Source organism: Lolium rigidum, chromosome 7 (assembly GCF_022539505.1).
Source record: "Lolium rigidum isolate FL_2022 chromosome 7, APGP_CSIRO_Lrig_0.1, whole genome shotgun sequence".
Taxonomy (NCBI): domain Eukaryota; kingdom Viridiplantae; phylum Streptophyta; class Magnoliopsida; order Poales; family Poaceae; genus Lolium; species Lolium rigidum.
In genome coordinates this window covers 295,474,803-295,492,619 of record NC_061514.1, presented here as the reverse complement: position 1 = coordinate 295,492,619, position 17,817 = coordinate 295,474,803, and the positions used below count along the sequence as shown (strand labels likewise).

Genomic DNA, 17,817 nt, shown 5'->3' with positions numbered 1-17,817 from the left:
ATAAGCTCGACGTTGATCCAGTGGCATCAGTCCAACTCGGTCTGAAATAATTCACGGCTGGGTCATGCCCCTTTCATATATTTTGGTGCTCACGTATATCTTACATAGGTCTTATTGGATCTAAAGATACTTGGAGAAACTTTTGCCATTAGGCTGGTTAGACTACTCATAGTGGAAGTAACATAGGTAGTAATATAAACACTTCAAAATGGTTTTGGTGACATGGCAATATGGCATGACAAATAAGTGAAGAAAAAGAGTGAGATGTGGTAACTAGCTATCTTACCATAATTACACACGCCCCAAGACAAGATGAATCTGCAACATAATAAATGATTCAATGCATGAAACCACATACTCCCTTTATTCCAATAAATAAGCCGTCCTTGTTTTCCTTGTTTTTTCTTTGACTAAGAATTATTTAAAATATATAAAGATTATTAATATAAAATTAGTATCATTAGAAAGTTTTTTTAATATGAATCTAACAATACTAATTACATATGAAGATTTGGTTGCTCAATTTTTTCGGTCAAAGTTTGTATTGGAATGCGCGGGTGCCTTATTCATCGAAACAGAAGATGTGTCTTTAACTAGGGAAAGTTAATTTATAGTAGCATGAATTCCACTCCGAGTTAATTTTGCAAAGAGAAAAATATATGGAACTGAATTGGTTCCACCAAAATGGAAGCTACCTTCAGGTATTGATTATGTAGTCGTATTTAGTAGTAGATACATTGAGTTATTTTATTGTGTTCGTATGATCCTAATCTTCTGGTATTCATCATGAACCGGTGGTCTTTGATATTATAGGTTAGGATAAGTGTTTGTTTAAGTAGGTCAATGGCATTTGTAGGATCCCCTTTGTAGGATGGGAACGTATCACGTGGAAATGGCACATCTTCTGAAAATCTGAAAATGGCAACGTTAGGCACTAGATCATGTAGCAACGGTCAATTTGCACCACAAGCGATCATCACACTTAATATCCAATTCACACCGCAAGTTTAATCACCACCGCCCATAGGTCCTCAATTGCTTGGATCTAGAGCAAGGACCCTAAACCTAGAGAGGGGAAGGGGGTGGGAGGATAGGCAGCTTACCGGCGAGAGGATTCCACTGTGGGCGAGGGATGATGGAGATATGGAGGCGCCGTCACTTCCGTGACCGGGCGCACCAAGGCCGCCTCCTGGTTGAGCCGACACGAGTTCTTTGACGTGTCACTCAGCTAGGGATTTCTTTCATGGGTTGGGAGACGATGATTCGATGCACCGCGGAATGGACGGGTTGGAGAGGATTTTGGCTAAGGTGATTTCCGTGTCGAGTGTAACCGAACGCATCGCTACAGTTGGGCGTGGATTAAAGAAGCAGTCGGGTTGATGCGGAATGGGTTGCAATCCCCGTTTACGTTTACAAAGCTGAAGCAAACACGTCCCCTCCAGGCAAGGCCCAGTGGTTTCATCATGGGCCTAAAGAGCCGGGCTCGCTCGGGTTTGGTTTTTTTGTGCACGAGACAGACAGACCACCCCGAGAAAACCGACCCGACCCCACCCGCACGCACGCACGCACTCCTCGATCTCCTTCTCCTTCTTCTTCTTCCTCCTCGCTCGCTCGCTCGCCTCCCTCCCTCTTATCGGAGGATTTCTCCCCCCGTCCCCAAATCCCTCCGCCGCCCGGCCAACGCCTTCACCACCCACCTCCTTAGCCTAGCCGGGACCCGACGACCACCACGCTGCCCCACCCTCCTCACGCGCCGCCGCTACTGCCACTCCACTCAGGCCGGGGATCCATCGCCTTCTCCTCCCTCCCGCCCGCCGCCGGTAAGACCAAACCCTACCTCTCTCCAAGGCATCCATGGATCCTTCCCAACAGGTCCCGTCCCGAACGAACCTCGATTACTAGGGTTCCTTCCGCTGCCAATGCATGCATGTCGATCATCATCTAATAATATCCCTCACCATCACCTCAATTACTACTAGTATTTCTTTTCGAGGCCAAAATCTTGTACAGTAGATGGATGGATGACGAATCCCTTTTGCTCGCACACTGGAGTGACTGACCCCCCCTTATTATTGGTGGTACTAGGTACTACTACTAGTACTAGAATATTTGTGCCCTGTCAGGGTTTGGTCATTTAATACATTTTCCAGGGGTAGTTAGTTGGTTGGGATCACTCCATCCTAAGAAACAAAATGTGGCATCTCACCTTCACCTGCCGAATTTTGAGTTGCAAATAACCCAACATCATTGCTCCCATACTCTTCTTTCTCAGGTCAGATGAAGGAAGCTTTTCATCCCCCCCTCACCTTGCACATGAAGGAAGCTTTCGATCCGCCCGCCGCGAAACCACCAGAAACACAAAACACTACTTCCAGCTGCATCATAAACAATGTCATGGCTGATGTGCTTGCCGACCGAGATGCCATTTCCTCGCAGCGCCAATGCACGCGTCCTGCTCATATTCCTGCTCAGCCACATGCCATCTCCTCTCATCATCCATGTATGTGTCCACACAAACCCTATTCTGGTTTTTTTTTTGTTTCATCTTCTTATTATGGAAATTTCTTTTTTCATTCTGCAGGGGATGGTATGAAAAGTCAAGACGATACCGATTTTCTTCGTCACGCACACACGACTTTGTCACTTCTGGTACGACTGCATACCCTTGTTTAGTCATACCTTCTTTTTTCCATCGTGCAGCTCTATCTCTATCAACACAAAATTTGAATCAAGCACTTCCTCTTCTATAATTTTATTTTATTTTAGAAACACTATATCTTCCTTTGTTATTAGTTGACATTACAAGGGTTGTATTTATCTGAACTCAAGATAGTTGCTTTAGTTCAGCTGACTAAATAAATATATTAAATCTTCAGTACTCAACCATGAAACCCAAGAGGCACTCTACTTGCTACAAAGATGATTCAACATTTCAGCTTGTTTTTTGTCAGTTTGAACAATTAGTTTAATTCACAAGCAAAATGCAATCGCATTCTCATTTATGCATCTGCTTCAGATGTACTCTTGTTTAAACATGACCACAATCATTGATCACTTGTTCAACAAGCATTTTCTAATCCAAGTACGTTTTAGTAAAGCCATACAATTTGTGGATACCATGCTTTATATCAAACTTAATGATTTTGTTCATCAAGATTCCAACAGCTCGTCCCTTCGCAGGATTATCAAGAAAAGTCTTTGGAGGGCAAATATGCTACTGACATTGGGTCTCATGTATATTCCAAGCAAGCGATATCACCACAGAGTGAATATGATAGGCAGCAGCCTTACTTTCCCTTATCGAGCAGTTGTTGGGAAAATTCTTCTTCATTGGAAACAAGGCCAGGCAATCGAGATACATCAGGGCATGCAGGAATCACAAGTAATATCTTTGGGCCGAGGGATGACTACCTTTCATCATATCCTACTGGTCCTATTGTGAGAAGATCGTATCAAGAAGCAGCTAAAGTTGATTTTAGCTTAGATTTTCATTCTGAGCATCGCTACGAAGGATTGGATCGATTTACTTCATTTTCAAAGTGCAATGGTCAATCTATTGAACCCCGCAGTGAGGTATATCTGTGGACCATTAGTTGTACTGCCATGATTTTTGTGTGTGTGTATATATTGTTCTGTATCTGCCATACGTAGTAAATGCTGAAACCTTTTTTTTGTGTATGGTGCCTTAATAACAAGTTTTCATTGATACAGATAGTTGATTTGTCCAGAGGGGCCCATTGTTTGGATGAGACTGCTTCGTTTTCAAGTCGATGGTGCTTCAAAAATGGGGGCCGGGGGCCTTCACTAACTAGAGGACTGGTGTATGGCGATGAGATCCCTTCTCTGTCTAGTCGAAGTTGTAATGGCAACGGAGTGCTTTCATCCTCAGGTCCATGGAGTTATGGTGCTGAAACTCCCTCGCTCTCAAGTAGACAAGGTTATGGCGATGAAATCCCTTCTCTATCTAATCAGAAATTCAATGGCATCTCACGGTCAAGCCAGTGGCACCATAGTGCTGAAATCCCCTCACTCTCAAGTAGACAGATTTATGGTGATGAGATCCCTTCACTGTCTACCCAAAAGTCCAATGGCATTTTATACTCAAGACAATGGCAGCAGTATGATGCTGACATTCCTTCATTCTCGAGTAGACAAGGTTACGACGAGGATATTTCAGTACTGTCTCCCCATTGGCGCTTTCGAGACAGGATACCTTTGTATTCTGGTCAAAGGTGTCATGATGCTGAGGCACGTCGATTATCAAGCTACCAGCAAGGTGCTTCTCGTGGGAGTGGGAACCCAAGAGGCTACCAGCAAGGTTCTTCTCGTGGGAGCAGGCACCTGGGTAACAATTTTGGCCATGGTCTTGTTAGTAATCAGCAAGTCAGGGTGACCACAACCAGACATACTAGCACAAGACCACGGGTGGCTAACAGGGTTGTAAGCAACACTAACTACTGTAGAAATAGCAAGAAAGAAAACCCATCGAGAAATTCTGAGGATATAAGGGACCAAGTTTGTGGTCCACGTGCAAGCAAATTGAACAGCGCATCAACGCCGTCTACGAAGAAAGACATCTTGAGCCCTTTGGTCCGTAGAGACCAATTTAATAGATCAGACTTCTCTGTTCAGTATGAAAATGCCAAGTTCTTCATGATAAAATCATACAGTGAAGATGATATTCATAAAGGTATCAAGTACAATGTTTGGGCAAGTACACCAAATGGGAACAATAAGCTGGATGCTGCTTTTCATGATGCTCAGGCTTTAACGAAGGAAAAAGGCACAAAATGTCCTGTCTTCCTATTGTTTTCGGTATGCCCTTCTTCTAATTGTTTATTGTTTTCTAGTTTGTAGCAGATAAAGCATTTAACAGCCCTAGTGAGATAATTAAGCAAGCATCTTAGTGCATGATAGCCAGTTCCTTTGATGAGATTGAGTTTCTACTTACTAGCATGATGTTGATGTGCATCCCACCCTGTGTCGGCTGTGTGGGGAGACTAGACTGGCTGCATTATATGAAGGTGTACTGCATTCCTTTTAAGTCAAATTTCCCTGAATTGCGCCCCTAGTGGGCTTGCAATCAGATTATGCCATGATTTTATCCAAAACAGATGCATTTAATTCGCTGAATGCTCCTTACTAGCAACGCCACGAATGCATTGCCACATGGAAAAAAATAGACAGACGCTGACATCAGGCCAATCACAGTGATCCACACTTGGAACGCTCTGGCCTCCTTATTCCTAGGAATGGACGAATTGGCTCCCCACACAGCTGACACGAAAACACAGATGAGAACAGAGAGAACCATGACGCACACATTCCCTGCAGGTGGGGCTGGCGACAACGGCATGCCGATCGCCCAGAGAAGCCCAGAACACTGGGAGCTTAGAGCTCCTTTGAGACTAGACTTGAATGAAACTATCCAATATATTGTTCATTGCATTGCTGTTTCACCAAATTGGAAAGACATCTTTTAATTGTATTCCCTGTTACAGGTTAATACCAGTGGGCAGTTTGTAGGGATGGCTGAGATGCTAGGTCCTGTTGATTTCAAGAAGACCATGGACTTCTGGCAACAAAATAAATGGAGTGGCTTTTTCCCTGTAGTTTGGCACATTATAAAGGACATCCCGAATCGGCTCTTCAAGCATATCACTCTAGAAAATAATGACAACAGACCTGTTACTTTCAGCAGGGACACTCAAGAGGTACCATGATTCATTTTTCTTAATCTGTACCATAAAATATTTTCCTGGAAATGATCCTTTAGATTTGCTCCTATTATTGCATTAGATAATGTAAAGAAAAGCTAAGAATTCATTTGTTCCAGAGAAAGTTGCTACTTTGGCTGATTTCAGAGGTTTGTGTATGTTCCTCCTATGAAGGAAGGCGGTCCTATGTGATCAACATTATATCACCTGAACCCGTCTAACATGTTACTAGTTGCAGTAGCGCTATGCCGCTATTCTATTTCTTTCTCCCATGCATGGTCACTTCTTTTAGAAAAAAAACAACAGGAGGGGAACTTTGGTAGCTATGAAGTAAGCCCTCTGTCCCACATTACTTGTTGCATACCACATAAGCCCGGGGAGATGTGCCCCGTTAGACAGCCTCATAAGGCAGGCATCATAGTGTATTCTTAGGCCTTACTAAATCCTTGTATGGCTTCCTCTATTTCTCTAAAAAAAATATGACCAAGAGTGGATCAAATTTATATAGAACGGATTTCTGCAGGCAGGTATACCTGACCCTTTTTTAGCTAGTTTCGTCCATAGCACTAGATGGACCTATTTTGTTTCTTTTGCTACCTTCAAAGGATCTTGCCTCCTGAACTGACTTTCCATTCTGTTTGACCTGCTTAGCCCCACATGTCAAGCAACTATCAAAATGAGATCCATGTTGCATATGTATTTTGGGGATATATACAATGATAAAGTTGGTTCGTAACTGTAAAGTAATTTTAGTTTAGTGTCAACTAATATTTAGGAGAGGCAACTTTTGACAGAGAACTTTTGGCTCACCCTCTCACCAACAATCTTTCCAACAAAAAGAGTTCGCAAAATTAAAGAAAGAAATAGAAACATCAAAATCAACCGATACTTCCTGATAATGCATCAAGCCATATCAGGGATGTATTTCATATCGATGTTTTGCCTCCTCAGGAGATCAGGGCAAGCTAACTGCAGAATTGCGCATCGGATCAAGTACCTGATATAAAGTTTATTTCGTAACATATGCTTTGTTGCAACTTAATTCTTAATGTCTTGATTGTCTTGATCGTATCCTTTTATTCCTTTTATGTAGATTGGCCTGCCCCAGGGTCTAGAAGTGTTGAAAATTTTCAAGACTTATCGCCATGGAACATCAATTCTGGATGATTTTGACTTTTATGAAGAAAAAGAAAATACACGCTGTGCACAGAAGGGCATAGATGCAGACTCGTTGCATGAAGCCAGAGTATCTTACTTTGGAACAGATGACTTGAAATCAATGGTATGCATATCTTTTTTCTTTATGGTTGTGTGACAAGCTAGTTGTAACTTGTAAGAAGGGAGACACTGAGATCTTTACTTTTGTTAGTATCTTATTTTATTACAAGAGAACAATTGTCGCTGTGTGAACATCGTGATTGTATCTGTTCTTCAGGTCTATGTAGCATTACATAGAACCAGAAAATATCTAAAACAATTTGCACCTAATGGAAAATATCTAGAATGAAGCAATAAGCAGTAAGGTCAGGTTAATGTTGTTTTTTGCACTATGTTAATGGAATACATGTATTCTTGGTGAGTTAAATTTAGACAAGCTGTAAGGAGAAAGAAATTTAGAAAAGCTGTAAACTTTCTACCCAACCGTGGTTTACAGTGAACCTGAACCCTGCACTGACCATGCCCATTTCTATTTGCAGGGAGACATTGAGACAAGCATGGAGAGTATCAATCTCCACGAGCCTTGGGACTAATCCAGACCGATCTCTGTCACGTTGCAAAATATGACAAGTCAGTGACATGGCTGACCACCCAACAAGTGGACACTACACAAATTAACTGAAAATATGCTATAGAATGTTTGCACTTTCTATGGACCCAGATATATCGTTGTTGAGACATGCTATAGAATGTTTGTACTTTGTGGACCTGATATATAGTCGTTGGTACAACTTAGATAGCTAGTTTCTGACAGAGTAAAAGTTTGAGATTAAGGTGGTTAGGGCATATACAATGGTAGAGAAAGCACGCCTTCTCTTATGCCTCCACGTCATCTAGAGAAGACAATAACTAAAACACGTACAATGCATTGTCTCTTAGTGTTATCCCTTGCAATTAATGAGAATCAATTAAATTTGGTAGGAAATTTGGTTGCTAAGAGAAGACATGTCGTACAATGGAGCAAATCGTCTTCTCTTAGTTTCTAAGGGATGATCCCTTAGCTAAGGGAATGCAACCTTCCCTTTCTCTATTCTCTCTCCTCCAACTCAGCAAATATTCTACGTGGCAGCTCTAAGGGAAGGCTGACGTCAGTGCATTGTACATGCCCTTACAACCTTATGGTGACCTCCATGTTGGTTGTATGTAGCTGATGGAATATTTTGGTTGACAAGAATGGCTAAACCAGCTGATGATCTGCAACTGCATTTAGCATGCAGATTGTGATTTTCAGTTTCCGTGAGCTTATTACAATGTCTGATGGAATATTTTGGTTGACAAGAATGGTTAAACCAGCAGATGATCTGCAACTGCATGTACAATGCAGGTTGTGATTTTCAGTTTATGTGAGCTTATTGAAACGGATTCCAATGTTACTTAGGGCCTGATTGGTTGCTCGCTTGCATGGGAATTTCGCATTTTCTCATTTAGCCTGTTGGATGTTGTATGCGGAGAAACGGAGCTTGGGATATGTTATGCACTACGTTTGGATCCCAACAATGTTACCAGCTGCATGAGTGGAGAAGTAAATGCTGAACTGATTGGTAGGCCACAAATCGTGTTTCTCGGCTCCGTAGATGCAACACACAATGTTTGGCAGCTTGCATAACTCTTAATACGGTCACCTTGCACACACGGTTGGTGAGGTTACTATCGCCGAGTCTTACAAGTGATCACACAAGCTTATGACAGTATCAGATACATGATCTAGATAACAAAGTTAGTGATCCCGGCCTCCGATAGCCTCTTCCCAGCCGAGATACCTATAAGAACTCGATGTGCATTAAGCATGCACCTATGCACGCAAACCTCGGCTTGCAATGTCTATGTCCATGCATGTGTCTAGCTAGTGTAATAGCTAGGCTCTTACCAGACATGTCGGCGCCGATGATGATGACCTTGGGATCGGCAGCGACACTGTTACCTGCGCTCTTTGTTGGAACTTCATGAACATCGATCTGCGGAGGCACATAGTAGCCTGCCTGCAGCGAATAAGAACTGCTAGTAAGCTTCTTATGCCTCCTCCCTTGTCTTGTACCCTTTGTGGAGGTTGTTCTCGTATCTGTTCACAAGAGAGGCCCAACCTCCTTCCACGAACGGTACACTCCTGGCACTCTTCCATAGTAGACCATATACCAGTTGAATTTGTACCAAGACAGAGTAGAAGTAACACATTAAGGAACATACCATTGCAGGACAAGCAGTAAACATAAGCTAAGCGACATAAACATGCATGATCATATAGGCAAAAACATCACAAAAGTTTAATCTACCAGCTAGTGTGCTCATAGTAACGAGCACACTGGCAACTATGGTATCATCCTACCACTATATCAAAAGTGGGTGAAATCCTACCACCCACAACAACGCAAGTTTTTAGCATCATGTGAGGGGTTAGCATATATCACCTCGCATAATGTACCTGCCCTGAAATAATTGTTCATCAAGTCCTAGCTATTTCAAAATGTACAACCAACATTATCGCCGTCTTCATCATGCATGCATCACCACCATCCTAACACAAGGGAGCACTAGACATAGCAGTGCTTGCCTAGGAAGGTCCTCAGCCAAAGCTCCCTATGGTCCTCGGCCATCTGGACAAACCCATTGCCCTGAGCCCCGTTGTCGAAGAGGTGGCTTAGAGCCACCGTCTTCGCCTATGAGCTGAAGGTAGGTGATGCATCCATGATGGAGGAGTAGAGGGCAGGATGGTTGTCGAGAGGTGCAACATTGGTGATGGCCTGCGCAACCGCTTTGACAACTTCTGTGATGAAGGTCATGTGGTCAACGTCCTCCTCAGCGAAGACATACCTCTACCTCTTCTTGTCAGCATCAACTATATGTTATCACCAGATTTTGGCCAAATCAGGAGATGGGCCGTAAGTGAAGATGGGCTTGAAGGATACACGCGTGGAGCATCTTTGAAGCGGCCTTGCACGAAGAGTTTGGGCTTAATTGCCCATGTATCTGTAACATAGTAGATCGCATCTTAGTTTAGAATTAAAAGGTAGAGTTTAGCCCGTGCACGGTTAGGTGCACGCCCGAATTAGAAAGTCCCTTGGACTATAAATATGTATCTAGGGTTATCGAAAAGGAGGACAATCACGTTCACAACAAACACAAATCAGGCGCATCGCCACCCCTTCTTTCGAGGGTTTCTCCCGGGTAAGCATCATGCTGCCTAGATCGCATCTTGCGATCTAGGCAGCAAACGTTTATTCGTTTACCTTGTGCTGCTCGTGCTGAAGCATTGTTGATGGCGAGTAGCACTACTTATCGTAGATGTTTTGGGGCTTGCATAGATGCTTTTCTTATGCATATCTGCTTAGCTGTGCCGTCCCTCGATATCTAGCTGCCCTTACACCTATCCAGGTGTAAGGGCAGCGTCTTGCTTGTTCGTTGTTTAGTAGATCCGATCCGTTATAGTTGCTCCTTGATTCTTCAAGGATTGGTTTAATATCCGTATGGTTAGGCCTTGCAAACGGGTTGAACGATCCGGTAGTGCGTTAGGTATGGTTTGTTAGTCCTAAGAGGGATGTTCCGAGAATTAACTTAATGTTTGTTTTTAGGCCTCTTTTAGGGTTAGTTTTCCATTATCTTTCGTGTCTATTAGGCTCAACTACGCGTAGGATGTTCCGATCATACGGTGAAAACCCTAAACTGTCGTAGATTGGTTTAACTTTATACTGATCAAGCAGGAGCCCCATGTCATCGTTAACCCGACGTGAACCATGGGGCGATCGGCTTTGTGAGCCGATCCACAGGGCAACCTGAGAGCCGATCGGGCTCGTATTTAATGTTTACGTGTCTGCCATGCAGGAAACTAATCGAAGCAATCCAACACCTTCCTGACCAGGTATAGGTCAGGTGGCACGCCCTTGCAACCGCTAGGACGTGTGCCGGAACATTTGCGGGACGACGCCGAGGGACCAGGGCCCTCTGCAGCCTTGGAAGCCTCCCGGCTCTTCGTGTTGCTTAACCACTGCTCGCCGGTGGGTTTTGGTAGGCAACACATTCTGGCACGCCCGGTGGGACAATCTTCTGCAACAACCACGTCAACATCCGAGATGGCGGAAGAACCGGTCAAGTATATGAAGATCTGCCTCCTGAGCATAAGAAGAAATATGATGATCTCAAGGCCATCTTGGAAGCCGATCTCATCGGCGCTTTTGAGAAAACCCGTTCGCACGGCATCAAGTTCAAAGGGTTCCAACCCGAAGGCGCGCTAGAGGGACTAGATCTATCTCTCCCTTCGGACGAACGTACCAGAGCCCTGCGACAGGAAGTCAACTATGCCGTTGCTCATTCACTACATCGGCATTCAGAGAGCCTGGTGAACACTCTGGAGCGTGTCGCGCTCAATGTGGTGCAAGAAATCATGAAGCACAAGTACTCTCCGTCAGGACCTGCTCTAGGAACTCATCAAGGAGAGATACCGCTCTATACTAGGCCACCACTGCCGTACACGATGGCAGCTCCACAGCAACAAGGTTCATCGGCGTACGTTGTCTACAAGGTTGGAGGTGATCCTGGCGATTACCAATTCCTGTATGAGCCGCCCAAGGAGATTCCACATGGATACGTGTGCACATACATGCCGGACTGCAACAACTGGATGACCCAGGTTACAGCAGGAAGGACTGCCACGGCAGGAGGGATCGCCGGAACAGGAGTAGTTGCTGGAGCAGGAAGCGGTTCTGGAGCAGATGCTGAGAAACAGGCGTGGCTAGCTAAATATGCCACCGGTACAAGTCATGAACGCTCAACTTCTGCAGCTCCTATGGTGGATGAGATCACCGCAATCATGAGAGATCAGTTCGGCATCCTGCCGAAGAAGAGAATGATCGGCTATTCCAAGCCGTATCCCAACGACTATGACCTAATCCCACTACCGCCTAAGTATCGGCTCCCTGACTCCACAAAATTCAGTGGATCAGAAGGAACCAGCTCAATCGAGCACGTGAGCCGATATTTAGCACAGTTGGGCATGGTCTCAGCTTCAGACGAGCTGCGCGTGAGGTTCTTCTCACAATCTCTCACAGGTCCGGCCTTTGGATGGTACACCTCGTTGCCACCAGATTCGGTTCGGACGTGGAAGCAGCTGTAGGAACAATTCCACGTACAATACCATTCGAAGCTACCGAAGCCGGCATTGCCGATCTGACCCGGGTTCGGCGAGGCGAGGAGAGACGGTGTCTGAGTACATCCAGAGGTTCAGGACCGTCAGGAACCGATGTTATTCGGTTCGCCTATCTGAGAAGGAAGCAGTCGAGCTGGCGATAGCAGGATTGTCAGCGCCGCTCAAAGATGTGACCTTCCAAGCTGACTACAATTCATTGGCGCATATGGTTCAGAAATTGACATCGTATGAACAGCGCCACCCAGAATTGTACCAGGACAAGTTCAAGCACGTCGCCCTGATCGAGATGGAAGAAGATGAAGATTCTGTAGGAGATCAGGAAGTCGCTGTAGCTGAATGGACTCGGGGGGCAAAGCCCGTATCCTGCAAGTGGGTGAAACAACCAGGGCCTGCAAAAGGGTTTGACTTTGATTTGAGCAAAACGGAGCAAATTTTTGATTTGCTGCTGAAGGAAAAACAGCTGAAGTTACCCGAAGGCCACAAAATCCCCACGTTACAAGAGATGAACGGCAGGCCATACTGCAAATGGCATCACACGTTCACCCATGCCACCAACGACTGCAAAGTCTTGCGCGGACAGATTCAGATGGCGATAGAACAAGGCCGATTACTCTTCGGTCAGTTTGCCATGAGAGTTGACACGCAGCCGTTTCCGGACGTCAACATGGTGGATCTCAGCCACTGCATAAGACGCGAGCCAGGTTTCTCGTTTGATATCAACATGGCAGGGCTTAGAGATCGCCATGGCGAGGATAAGCCAGAGAGCAGTCACTCCCGTGGCAAAGATGAAGAGGAGGCCAATCCACGCGATTGGCCCCAAAAAATAAAAAGTTGTGAATCCTCGGTAAGCATTGCGATGAAAAAGAAGGCCGATTCTAGCGATCGGCTAAAGCCAGCCTCAACATGCCTTCTGCCTGTGCTCAGCATGGACTTAGCAGGCGACGGAAAGCTGGGGTATGGGTTTACATCGGCTGATGAACTGGAAGAGATTGACATTGGTCCTGGGGATAAGCCACGACCGACATTTCTCAGCAAAAAGTTGGATCCACAGCTGAAGAGCCAGTTGATAGCCCTGTTGAAGGAATACCCAGATTGTTTCGCATGGGATTACACAGAAATGCCTGGGTTAGACAGGAGCATTATCGAGCATCGGCTCCCTCTGAAGAAAGGATTTCGGCCGTTCCAGCAGCGTGCACGACAAATGAAGGCCGAAATCTTGGTGGAAGTCAAGAAAGAGATCCAGAAGATGTTAGACGCCGGGTTCATCAGGCCATGCAGGTACGCTGAATGGATTTCCAATGTCGTACCTGTGGAGAAAAAGGATGGCCGATGGCGCGTCGCCATAGATTTTCGGAATCTCAACAGTGCCACCCCAAAGGACGAATATCCAATGCCAGTAGCAGAGGCTTTGATCAATGCAGCTGCTGGTCATAAAGTTTTAATCTTCATGGATGGTAATGCCGGCTACAACCAAATCTTTATGGCCCCAGAAGATATAAACAAGACTGCATTCAGAGTGCCAGGCTCGGTGGGCTTGTTTGAATATGTAGTCATGACATTTGGACTAAAGAATGCTGGCGCGACATACCAAAGAGCCATGAATTACATCTTTCACGATTTGATCGGAAAATTGGTCGAGATTTACATCGATGACGTGGTGGTCAAGTCTGTTTCGGTGGACGGACACTTGGAAGATTTACGGCGCGTCCTCGACCGAACTAGGAAGTTCGGACTAAGAATGAATCCAAAAAAGTGTGCCTTTGGTGTGACGGCCGGTCAGTTCTTGGGTTTCCTGGTTCATGAACGCGGAATTGAGATCGGCCTGAAAAGTCAAGAGGCGGTGCGAACAATGAAGCCACCCACCACGAAGAAGGAGCTCCAGTGTCTCATCGGCAAAATCAATTTCGTCAGAAGGTTTATCTCCAACCTCGTCGGGACGAATCGAGCCGTTCATGGGACTGGTCAAAATCAAGTCTGATGAGGAGTTTCGCTGGGGGGCAGAGCAACAGAAAGCATTTGACGATATTAAGGAATACTTGACGAAGCCACCGTGTTGGTTCCACCACAGCAAGACAGACCCTTCTACATTTACTTATCGATAGGCCGATACCTCTATCGCGTCAGTGGTGGTGCAGGTTTATGATGGTCTGGAAAAAGTGGTTTTCTACCTCAGCAGAAGGATGTTAGATGCGGAAACAAGGTACCTCGAGATCGAGAAGTTGTGCCTCTGCCTGTTCTTTACCTGCACCAAGATTCAGCACATCTTGCTGAAAGCAGAAATCATCGTCATATGCAAATCGGATGTCATGAAGCACATGCTGTCGGCTCCTGTATTGAAAGGCCGACTCGGCAAATGGATGTTTGCTCTATCGGAATTTGATATCCGGTATCAACCTGCGAAAGCAGTCAAGGGACAAGCGCTGGCTGATCTTATTGCTGAGCGAATAAACACGGACGTAGCGGCACTATCCGTGCGTGCATGGACCATGTTCTTCGACGGATCGGTCTATGAAGATGGCTGTGGCGTCGGCATGCTACTCGTGTCGCCTCGGGGGGCAACATACTCCTTCTCCATCAGGTTATCTACACCTTGCACTAACAATGTTGCTGAATATGAAGCGATATGCAAGGGAATGGAGTTGCTATTGGATGCCGGTGCGGAGGCAGTGGAGATCTTTGGGGATTCCAAATTGGTGATTTCTCAATTCACGGAGGAATACAAGTGTGAGAGCGAGTCACTTTTCCCATTATGGATGCAATGCCGTGAGCTGATGGCCCAGTTCAGGTATATCAACTTTCATTGGATCTCAAGGATGCAAAATACTGAGGCAAACGACCTTGCACAGACGGCGTCAGGATACAAAGACGTGGTCGAGGAAGCCGATTTTCAGGTGCAGCTCATGGAGCCCGATGATTGGAGAGCCGATATATTCAATTACTTGAAAGATCCGGCTCGGGGGGGCACCTAAACGGATAAGATACGGGGCCATGAAGTACGTCCTGATTGGTGATGACATGTTCTACAAGACTCTGGAAGGGTTACTTCTCAAGTGTTTGGGACCAGCCGAGTCCAATCGGCTCTTGCATGAGGTACATGAGGGTGCCTGTGGAACTCACCAATCGGCTCATAAGATGAAGTGGCTGATCAGGCGATCGGGATTTTATTGGCCCACTATGCTTGAAGATTGTTTCCAATACTATAAAGGGTGTCAAGCATGTCAGAAGTTTGGGAGCATTCAGATGGTGCCTGCATCAGCAATGAATCCTATCATCAAGCCATGGCCATTCCGAGGGTGGGGCATGGATATGATCGGCAAGATACATCCTCCTTCGAGCAAAGGTCATGTATGGGTTCTTGCCATTACAGATTATTTTACCAAATGGGTAGAGGCCGTCCCTATGAAGGCGGTAAACGCGTCAGATGTGGTCGATTTTGTGAAGGAGCATGTTATCCACAGATTTGGAATTCCTCAGACTATTACGACCGATGGAGGATCGGTTTTTGTTTCTAAGGAGTTCAGAAAATTCTGCGAGGATTTGGGAATCAAGTCGATCAGATCATCCCCATACTATGCCCAGGCAAATGGACAGAGTGGAAGCGTCCAACAAAAGTTTGATCAAGCTGATTAAAAGGAAGATCGACGAGAATCCTAGACGTTGGCACGAGGTATTGTCAGAAGCTTTGTGGGCTTATCGCATGTCGTGTCATGGAGCAATAAAAACCTCGCCATACCATCTGGTCTATGGACAAGAAGGCTGTGTTACCCCGGGAAATCAAAGCTGGGTCGAGAAGGGTTACATTTCGGAATGATCTAACTATCGAAGAATATGCAGCACTGATGAGCGACAGTATTGAGGATGCAACGGAACTTAGACTTTGGTCACTTGAGAAAATCAAGGAGAATAAAGCCAAGGTGGCTCGTGCATATAATAAGAAATTGAAGCCAAAGGAGTTCCAGGTTGGTGATCTGGTATGGGAAGCTGTATTGCCGTTGGGGACTAAGGATAAAGTGTATGGAAAATGGTCTCCAAATTGGCATGGCCCGTACAAAGTCGACCAAGTTTTAAAGGGTAATGCATACATGCTAGAACAGTTGGATGGTGTGAAGTTCCCAGTGGCTGTCAATGGCCAGCATCTCAAGAAGTACTTCCCAAGCATGTGGGATGATGAGTAGTAAGATATGGAGGCCGATACATGAATTCGGCCAGTAAATTTTTTTTTTGAAATTCGTGGGATTTTTGGGAAACAGCCGATGCGCAGTCATCGACTTTAGAATAAAAACAGCCGATGCGCAGTCATCGACTTTAGAGGAACAAAGCACCATGGCCAGGTTTTAAGTTATTGTCTAAATCTGAGGATTGTTTGCTTGAACTTGCCTAGTTGGTTATCAGATTGGCTTTATCGGCGTCTGATGGTAAAAAGCCGATACGATGCTATCGGCTCTTGGGGGCGTTGACCTCCTTTGAAATTGGATGATTGGAAGTTCAATTGGAAGAACATTTTCATTGATTCAAAGGGGATTTTACAACGAAGAGCTAATTGCTCTCAAAAGGGGTCATCTGAGTGCCTAATGCACTGCTACTAGCCCTATTCTACTCCCTAATCTAAGGGCCGTCACTGCCCTCGTTGTCGCCGTCGTCAGCGCTGCTTCCGACGGGCTCTTCGTCGCTGCTGATGAAGCTGCCAGTAGCGTCTTCATCTTCCTCATCGTCGTCATTGTCGTCTGACCAGGCCCAGCCTCGGAGGCGCTTGGCCGGCGGGTACCCGTCGGAGGAGGAGTCTTCTTCCTCAGACTCCTCCGCTTCTTCTTCCTCTTCGTCGGAGGAAAGATCCGCCTCCCATGAGAGGAGGTCGTCCTCGCACGCCGCTTCCAGCTCCCCATCGACGAGGAACCGGAGGTCTTCTTCCCCGACGGTGTGGGGCTCGTCATCCTCCGACTTGATGGTGAAGTCCCATTCTCTCGCGTCCCAATACTCAGGCGCGAGAGCATCGTAGATGGCCATCTGATTGACCTCCGGCTCTAGTTCACTCGAGGAAGAGGATTGGGAGGAGGAAGAGGAAGACATGGCTACAGAGGAAGAGGGTTTTTGGCTGACGGCTGGTTTGGAGCAAGGGGATGAAGAGGTGAACTGTTCGATGCGGTTAAATAAAAGGAGATATATTGGAGATTCAATGCTCGAACAGTTTCCGAGGATGTGGTGCCAAAACTGTCAAATCGTGCAGAGAAGTTGAGAAGACAAGGTATCATGATGAAGAATACTGCGACGGTTCTGCGCTGCCACGACATGACCCTTCGGAGGAAAAAAACAGAGTGGTTTTGAAATTATCATTACCAAAACCAGGGGGGCATGTGTTATCACCAGATTTTGGCCAAATCAGGAGATGGGCCGTAAGTGAAGATGGGCTTGAAGGATACACGCGTGGAGCATCTTTGAAGCGGCCTTGCACGAAGAGTTTGGGCTTAATTGCCCATGTATCTGTAGCATAGTAGATCGCATCTTAGTTTAGAATTAAAAGGTAGAGTTTAGCCCGTGCACGGTTAGGTGCACGCCCAAATTAGAAAGTCCCTTGGACTATAAATATGTATCTAGGGTTATCAGAAAAGGAGGACAATCACGTTCACAACAAACACAAATCAGGCGCATCGCCACCCCTTCTTTCGAGGGTTTCTCTCGGGTAAGCATCATGCTGCCTAGATCGCATCTTGCGATCTAGGCAGCAAACGTTTATTCGTTTACCTTGTG

At 45.7% G+C, this 17,817-nt stretch overlaps 1 protein-coding gene across 2 annotated transcripts; it reads left to right on the top strand.

Moving 5' to 3' along the window:
• The first annotated feature begins 1,611 nt into the window (after window positions 1-1,611).
• LOC124670703 (YTH domain-containing protein ECT4-like) lies at window positions 1,612-7,678 on the top strand. 2 transcript variants are annotated; one of them, XM_047207178.1, is made up of 8 exons: window positions 1,612-1,820; window positions 2,273-2,500; window positions 2,582-2,649; window positions 3,181-3,573; window positions 3,712-4,815; window positions 5,502-5,714; window positions 6,811-6,999; window positions 7,415-7,678. In XM_047207178.1, the coding sequence occupies exons 2-8, from the start codon at window positions 2,278-2,280 to the stop codon at window positions 7,466-7,468; spliced, it is 2,244 nt and encodes a 747-aa protein (XP_047063134.1). In that variant the 5' UTR covers window positions 1,612-1,820; window positions 2,273-2,277; the 3' UTR covers window positions 7,469-7,678. The 2 variants fall into 2 exon arrangements, with proteins under 2 accessions (XP_047063134.1, XP_047063135.1); XM_047207179.1 differs by lacking the exon at window positions 1,612-1,820 and having other exon boundaries at window positions 2,235-2,500.
• Window positions 7,679-17,817: the final 10,139 nt, after the last annotated feature.